We start from the raw sequence: 8,085 nt of genomic DNA, 5'->3' as shown, positions 1-8,085 counted from the left end.
ATTTTAGCTCTTAAAATTAAAAAAAAAAAAAAAAAGTCCTTTTTCTTTGTTAAACTGAAGGCTGAATTCAGATTTTTTTTTTTTGTTGTTTTTGTCTCATTTGTCAGCCTTCCTGGTTTAAAAACAATAGTGTTTATGGACGCCCACCAGGGGGCAGTGTAAGATTAGCCATTAAATCACGAACAGCTGCAAATATTGTGCATTCACCTGCAACAGAGAAAAATGGTCATTAGCTATTCGCAGTACAGGAAAGATGATGTTAACACACTGGTGGGGGAAGGGGTGATTAAATCGAAAATTAGTAAGGACTTTAAAGATCAAAATAAAAGACTATATTTTAACTGCCCAGATTAGCAAGGATTAGCAGGGGTGTGAAGTATCAGATTAGATTTGGTTTGGGTTTTGATTTTTTCCTTAGGAGGAAATTTGGGGCAAGTCCCAGTTAGATCTAAATTTAGGAAGCTATGCCTAGAGTTTCTGGACAGAAACACCGTAGCATTGGATAAGCCTCTGAAGTTGTGCTGTAAGGCTATCTGACTGCAGATGCATTTTGGATCTAATTGAAAAAGATCTAGTTTATATTTATTATTCATGCCTTAGGTTACAACTTCAGTGGTGTCCTTCTGTCCTTCCATTAAAGGCCAGATAAAAATGTCTATGACAATGCTATCTAACAGAACTTTCTGTGATGATGGAAATGTTGTATGTATAAGAGTACTTCAAGAAGTTCATAGAAAAATGGAATTAAAGTGCAAGCTTACTTTAGTGGGAAAAAAACCTTGATATCCACATACAGTTTTTTTTTTTTTTTTTTCATAATACGTATTTTCCACGAAACTTCTGAAGCCCTCTATATGTGCACTGTGGCTATGAGAGCACTTGTAAATGCAGCTAGTGTCACCAAGGAACTGGGTTTAAAATTTTACTTAATTTTCATTCATTCAAATAGCCACATGTGACTAGGAGCAGTTAGATTGGACAAAGCAGGTCTACCACATCTAGTGGAGTTTTCTCCCCAATTTCAAAGAAATGGTTCATTTCTGGAGCTCAACATTAAAATCAATTTTAAAAATTGAGGACTTTTTCTTAAAAGGACCTTGCCACAGGGGAAGTGATGAGTGTGTGAGGTGGGGCGGCTGAAGCCCAGCACACCAATAATCCAGAAACAAGATCTGGGGCAGGGGACGGGAGGGATGATTCATCCTCTATTTCCCCTTTGCTCTAAGAAACCAAATAGTCTGCTCTCTCTTCTTGGAAATATCACAAACATTTCAGTATTATTAATAAAAAGCTGGATCCCTTGCACTAGAGCATGGTCTAACGCTACAGAGGCAGAGAGTGGGAGAACTAGAGCGCTCAGATAAATCCTGGCGTTCTGACAAAGGGTAGGATGTGCAGTGACCCTGAGCAAGTTATTGCCAACCTTCTCTCTCCGACCACTAGAAAACTGAGATACAAAAAGGAAAGGAACTCTAAAGGTTTGCCTAGGGCAATGGAAAAACAAAAAGCAAAAAAAAAAAGGAAAAAAAGAAAAACTTTCAAAATATCTCAGCAATTTCTTAAGCAAAAGAAGTAATTAAAAAAAAATTTCATTATTGATAGAAAAACTTGATTGATCCCAAGATCAAAACATTTGCCTTTTCATTTTAAATTCCACAAGACATAATACATAAAAACACATGATAAGATCATGATAGTCATCTGCTTGTGAAGGAACAGTGTTGATTATCAAAGTTTCACAGGACAGCTACTTTGAGAATTCTGAGAGCTTTAAACTTTGACTCTGGAGGACCTATTTTAGCTGAAACAAGAGAAGTCAAAGGATGAAAGCGGAAAACTGTAAGAAGTAGAAGTGTTACAACAAAAGCAGCATACCCTTCTCTACTGCCCAGTGTGTTTCTTATAAACTAAAGTGAGAACTCACCTACGTATATACAATATAGGGAAACAAACAGCTAAAAATATCATTTCGCTCATGATTCCAATTTCTGAAAAAATTTTCACAATGTGATACTTAAAAATGTTTCAGAGAACAACTTTCCCTCATTTAAAAACATAATTCTGTTATCAAACTATTCTAAACAGAGATATATAGGACATTGTTCAGAGAAATAAGCAAAATTCAATTTAAATTTCCTTAATGTATAAATGAGCAAAGTGAAAGAAAAGTTCTCTTTGCTAAGGTTTCTGTTTTGTAATCCCAAATTTAGCACTGTCAGGAGTTCTGTGTTAAGCATATGTTACTCCAGTATTGAAGGGACCTTGTTTATCTTTCTAGAAACATTCGGGTTTCCTTGGAAATGTTCAGTTTGAGAGCTTCATTGTGCACTTGGTGAAAAGGTTCACTTGCACCCGCCTGACACTTATATAAGAAGCCCAAAAAGCAGTGATGCCATTTGTATCAGCTTTTATTCTTCACAAAACATTTAGAAGATACAGAACTTTTAATGATATTATTCTATTCATGATTTAACCATGAAATATGAGAATCCAACATGCATTTCAACTTTGTGATGTACAGAGTGGTAGGTATTGATGGTAGGGCAGGAATTCACAGCCATGGAAAATTCTATCATCCTAACCTAGGGCTTTGTGGCAATGTGTGCTATAAATACAAGCTTCTGGCATTCACAACTGGGTCAGTCCCAATCATAAATCACTAACAAAAATTAAGTCCAGGCAGCAGAGAAATGGACAAAAATGAAGAACCAGCAAGAAAGGAAGAAAGCGACAGGCAGACATTAAGAGGGCCACAGCAACCAGAGCTCAATTACTAGGACTGGGGAGGGTGGGGGTGGGGGTGGAATGGGTAAGGAGGAGGAAGAGAGGAGTGGGGGGGGTGGGGTGTCTCTCAAAAGAACTTTGTAATAACATATAGGCAATAAAAGAGCGTGTACTGATCATGTACCTTGTCGTGGTGGATTCATCTCTGCAAACCTCTTCAGAATGTTGCTGACCATCATGGGAGCAGCAACAGAAGAGTTCTGCTGTCTGGGAATGTCTGCCTGCTGGGTGGTACCTGAAGCCATGTCATAAATGATTGGAACTATAATACTAACAGGTTCTTGGGGAGGGACCGATGTTTTCTGAGTTAGTTGCAGCTGTAGACACACAACACACACAAAAAGAATAAAAACATCATAAGAAAACAAACCATTTATCAAAGGTACTATTGTTTACTTTCAGATGAAGATCCAGCATGCAAAAGAAAATTAAATCTGACAAGTGACAGACAACAACTGTTAGCTAGTTCACATAAGTTTCTGTTATTATTAAAGGGGCCAGGATCTCAGAAAGTTTCAAGTGACAATTAAGGAATCCAGGCCTATCTTGGGCAGCAATCATTCATGCAGTTACCCCCAAGTTGTTGTCTTATCCTCACATGGCTTTTTCCTCTGCAGCTCCATATATACACAGATGCCGGGTGGTACTTACAAAAAATAGCATTTTGGATTTCAGCACCACAGCAGGCGTCCCAGGAGGTGCAATGGGCGGCGCGCTGGGAGGGATCGTCAGGCAAAACTGAACATTCCATTTTAGCTGTGTTGCCTGGTCAGGGAACTGTTTGGGGGGAAAAAAAATCATGATAAAGTCATATGAATATTTAACATCATATTCTCGTATAGGCACCTAAAAGGTTAGAATTTTATAACCCTTTGTTAGCAGAACATCAAGTTGATAACCTGCATTTTTTCCAAAGGTATCTATACACACGAAGTTACCAATGGATTTATGCGGTCTGTCTTCTTCTTTTCCTCCCACTGGCTATGGATTTGGCTTCTGCCATTGTCTTTGACATCTATCCCCTCCTCTGTTTTTTCACTGAGGCCACCAAGCTCAGGGCTTCTTTATTTTCCCCGTGGTCATCTAACGTTCCTTTGCAGAGGCTCCCTCTCCCAGTGCATCCTCTCTCACTGTCCGTACGTGTTCTACAGCACAGTTCTTTTTTTTTCTTTTTTTGGAGAGGTTTTCGCTATAGGGCACGTGCGCTCGCCAGACAGACAGACAGAGACCAGACAGACAGAGAGAGACAGAGAGAAAACGAGAAATCACCCCCCAGGGGGGATGGCCACGCCGCAATCCCTTCTCCTCCATTCTCCTCTCGGGATCTTGGGCACGCACGCACACGCGCCCTGCATGAGTTTAAGCCACCGGGTCCGGGACTTGAACCGCGGTTGACTACACAGGAGTCCAGCGACATAGCCATTACGCTAACTGCTGGTCCCTCTACAGCACAGTTCTAATCGAGCTTACAGATGTTCAGTGAGAACAAATGCCATCCCAACTGAGGACCAAACCCTGGCATTCAAGACCCCTCTTACCTACTGCCAACCTAGACCTCCCAGCCTTGTTTCCAACCCCTTCCCTAAACAAACTAGTCCAACTATATTCATGAGTTTCAATTATATCCACTGGTCCATTTTTAGCCACAAAAAATATTTACTATTTTAGAAACTCAAATGGATTTTTTTTTTGCCTTTTTTAACTGCCAGAGGGCACAAAGAGAGGGTGAGAGAGACAGAGACAGAGAGAGAACTCCCCGATAAGGTCTAGCCGTGTTGTAATCCCTTATCCTCCTTTTGTCCATCCCGTTGAGATTTGGGGCACACATGCTCGCACACCCAGGGTGTTTTTCCAGCTGCCAGGCTGAGATTTGAACTGAAGCTGGCCATGTGGATACAGCTCCCTTAACCACTGTGCTACAGGGCACCCCCAACAGGCTCCCTACACTATAATCCACGCCATATTACAGGTGTCTGTGTGCCAGCACACATAGGGAGACCTCAGGATGTGAACCTAGGACCGTTCCACGCAGTTTCATCATTACAAAGTGCTGTACCACCAAGCACTTCACATTTTTAAAAAATATATATTATTTTCTTTTCTTCTTCTTCTTATTTTCTTTCTAAAAAATTATTTAATCTTATTCATTCATTTATTTTAATTTGACCAGAGAGAGAGAGAAAGAAAGTGAGAAAGTAAACCACCAGGTACAGAACTTGAACCGTGGTCTGCTATGTGGGAGCGTCCAGCGCCTAACCACCATGCCACCCACTGGCCCCCTATTTCTTAATTTGACTAGAGAGAGACAGAGAGAGAAAGGGAAAATGAGAAAGCAAGCTGCCATGTCCGGGATGCAAGCTGCCAGGCCTGGGACTCAAACCACAGTCGGCCATGTAGGAGTCCAATGCCTCAACCATCAGGCCACCTGCAGGCCACTAGCACTTCACTTTTACCACCTTTTCAGGGGACACAAGTCTAGGACCAGCAGCAAAGGTAGATAGGTAGGAATTCGATTAAAAAGCAATTTCTGTGTTGTAAGTGTGTGTGTGTGTATATACACGATAGTTCATAATATGGACAAAAGCATAAAACAGAATGTATAAATATTTTGTTTAAAAGTGTATGGGAATAGAAAGGAGAAGGGACTGTGGTGTGGCCATTCCCCTGGGGGATGCTTTCTCACTCTCTCTCTCCCTCTCTCTATCTCTGTCTCTGTCTCTCTCTGGTGAGCACACATGCAAGTGTATGGGAGAGATGTATTTGCTTTATTAATGGACAATCTGTGGAAGGAAAGGCAAGCTACTGGTAACTATGGTTGGAAAGGGATGGATGGGAAACTCCTCACTGTATCATCTTGTTCTAAATTTGGAAGGATAATAGAATTGTGTTACCTATTCAAAACTAAATACAATTTAAGTTAGAAATTAAGGGGGACCAGCAGGTGTCATAGTGGCTATGGCGCTGGACACTCTCACATAGCCAACCATGGTTCAAGTCCTGGACCTGGTGACTTGCTTTCTCACTTTCTCTGTGTGTGTGTGTGTGTCTCTCTGGTCAAATTAAAAATAAATGAATGAATAAAATTAAATAAAAAAAGACTTTTTTTAAAAAATTAAGAATTGAAGAGAAAAAGAGAAGAAAATACTATAATGGTGAAAACCAATAAATACTGCTCCCACTGACTATAACCTCCTCAAACAGAACTTGCTAGAACAGTATGTTTCTTTGTAACTTACCAGCTCTAACTTCATAATATGCACACAGTCTCTGAGGATGTGTGTCGGAGCTCCTAATAGCTTGGTGAAGGCTATTAACGTATTGGCTTTAAATGGTGGTCCTGCGACCTGCGGGGACAAAGAAAGCAAGTTACTCTCATTGTACTTTGACGCTTCTGTTTCATTCATTATATTAAAATTATGCATTATGAAACACGTACTCTTGTTTCGAAGAATTTCTCCAAAACTTGAAGTTCATCAGGTTTCCACTGTCCTGCGTTTTCAGGTGTCACTTTTAACTGCAGCGTTTGGTTGGTTTTGGGACTAAGGGCGACTCTGCATTTCAGGGCATCAGTCTTAAACATGATGACTCCAGGTTCGTTGGAATTTATGAGCTGCAGCTGCAAAACCAGAAGGATGCATCAAACTGCCATGTAAGACCACAAATGAAAATGTTACTGAGAGAATTGTTTCAAAAGAGAAAAACAACTAAGTTAGTACCAGCTCCTGAACAAGTCAAAGGCATGCAGGCACGGGGCAGCAACAGTTGCTAGCAATGTCACCAAAAAAAAGGAAGCGATCAGACAGGTGCCTCTTGCTGGAAGAACTTAACACTACTTGTGAAGTATTCTTGAAAAAAAAAAAAAAAACCCTTGAGCCTGAATTCAGTAGTTTGATACAGAGGATGGATCAATGTGACAGAAAATATGGGAGTCAGAAAAATATGTTAAATGATTCCAAAGAGAACTGATCAGCCAAATCCAGGCTGAGAAACTCTATAGGGAAAATGGCTTGTTTTCTCCAAGAAATACATGGTAGAAGGAGAAAAGAGGAGAATCAGAGAAGGGGGAAAACCTATAGCTTAAAAGGGAGTACAGAAAACTTATTTGGGTTCTGATTCAGACTGTGAAAGTATCAAAGGTAACTCGAGAAATCTGGACATCAACCAGATATCTGACGAGAAAGAAAAGTGCTTTTAGGTATGAGAATGGTACATGTCTCCCCTCCCCGCCAGGAGTCCATATCTTTTAGAAATAGGTGCAAATTGATCACAGATGAAATAGTATCTGCGATTTGCTGTGGGACAATCTGGGAGAGGTGCTATACATTACACAATGTGGGTGCAAGTTCATTGTTGAAGGCGGTTTGCTGAGAGTAGAGAAATTCATTATTATTTTATTTTATTTATTTTTTAAATTTTTTGGCCAGAGGGCATATGCACTTGCCAGAGAGACAGAGGGAGGGAGGGAGGAAGAAGGTGAGAACAATCTCCCAGGGGGTGTGGTCACACCATAATCCCTTCTCCGTTTTTCTATCCTGATGGGAATGTGGGGCCTGCATGTGTACACACATGTGTTTGGCATTTCTCACGCTGCTGGGGCCAGGACTCAAGCCATGGAGCTGACCATGTGAGATCTGACTCCCTTAGTCACTAGGCCGCAGAGCCAGCCCTCTTCTCTCTACTTTTGCATGGGCTGAACATTTTCCACAATCAGGAATTTTTAAAAAGAGCACATTAGAAAAAAAGAATAAAGTGTGTAACTACAAAAGGCTAGATGTGGACTGGGCCCTAATTCTAGCCCAGGGGTTAACAAACTTGTTCCTTTTCTTTAAGTTTGCTACAGGGTGCATGTGCTTGGTGTAGAGAGACAGAGAGAGAGAGAGAGAGTGAGAAAGCACTCCCCAGGTGAGATGGTACGCCTTCTCCTCTATTCTTTTGGGATTTGGAGCACGCATGTGCATGCGCCTGGTGTGATTTTCAAATCACTGGGTCTGGGATTCAATCCACACAGTCAGCCATGCAGGATCCAGCCACCCTAATCGCCATGCCCTGCAAACGTCTACAAAAGGTCAGATAGTAAAAATTTCAGATGTTCTGGGCTATATGGCCTCTGTCTCAACAACTCAATAATGCCACTGTGGCTGGAAGCAGCAATAGGCAATACATAAATGAATGGATATGACTGCATTTCAATAAAACTTTTATTTATGAACACAGGTGGTAGAAAGAACTTGGCCTCAGGGGCCATAGTTTACTGACACCTGTACTAGCCTAATATGTTAATTATGCAGCTGCGCAAGAGCG

The 8,085-nt window shown here is 41.0% G+C and overlaps 1 protein-coding gene across 2 annotated transcripts in view; it reads right to left on the bottom strand.

Annotated features, from left to right (window-relative positions):
• Positions 1 to 49: 49 nt before the first annotated feature.
• Positions 50 to 8,085, bottom strand: part of MED14 (mediator complex subunit 14) — an 87,929-nt gene continuing 79,893 nt past the window's right edge. For both annotated transcript variants that reach the window (XM_006148886.2, XM_027772029.1), the window contains exons 27-31: positions 6,221 to 6,400; positions 6,021 to 6,128; positions 3,436 to 3,561; positions 2,909 to 3,101; positions 50 to 207 (exon numbers count right to left, since the gene is read on the bottom strand). In XM_006148886.2, the coding sequence (XP_006148948.1) occupies positions 134 to 207; positions 2,909 to 3,101; positions 3,436 to 3,561; positions 6,021 to 6,128; positions 6,221 to 6,400 (681 nt within the window). In that variant the 3' untranslated portion in view covers positions 50 to 133. The remainder of the gene's footprint in view (positions 208 to 2,908; positions 3,102 to 3,435; positions 3,562 to 6,020; positions 6,129 to 6,220; positions 6,401 to 8,085) is intronic.

Source organism: Tupaia chinensis, unplaced genomic scaffold (assembly GCF_000334495.1).
Source record: "Tupaia chinensis unplaced genomic scaffold, TupChi_1.0 Scaffold000248_2, whole genome shotgun sequence".
Classification (NCBI taxonomy): Eukaryota; Metazoa; Chordata; class Mammalia; order Scandentia; family Tupaiidae; genus Tupaia; species Tupaia belangeri.
The sequence above is the reverse complement of the archived record's forward strand: the minus strand, read 5'-3'. Positions and strand labels throughout refer to the sequence as shown.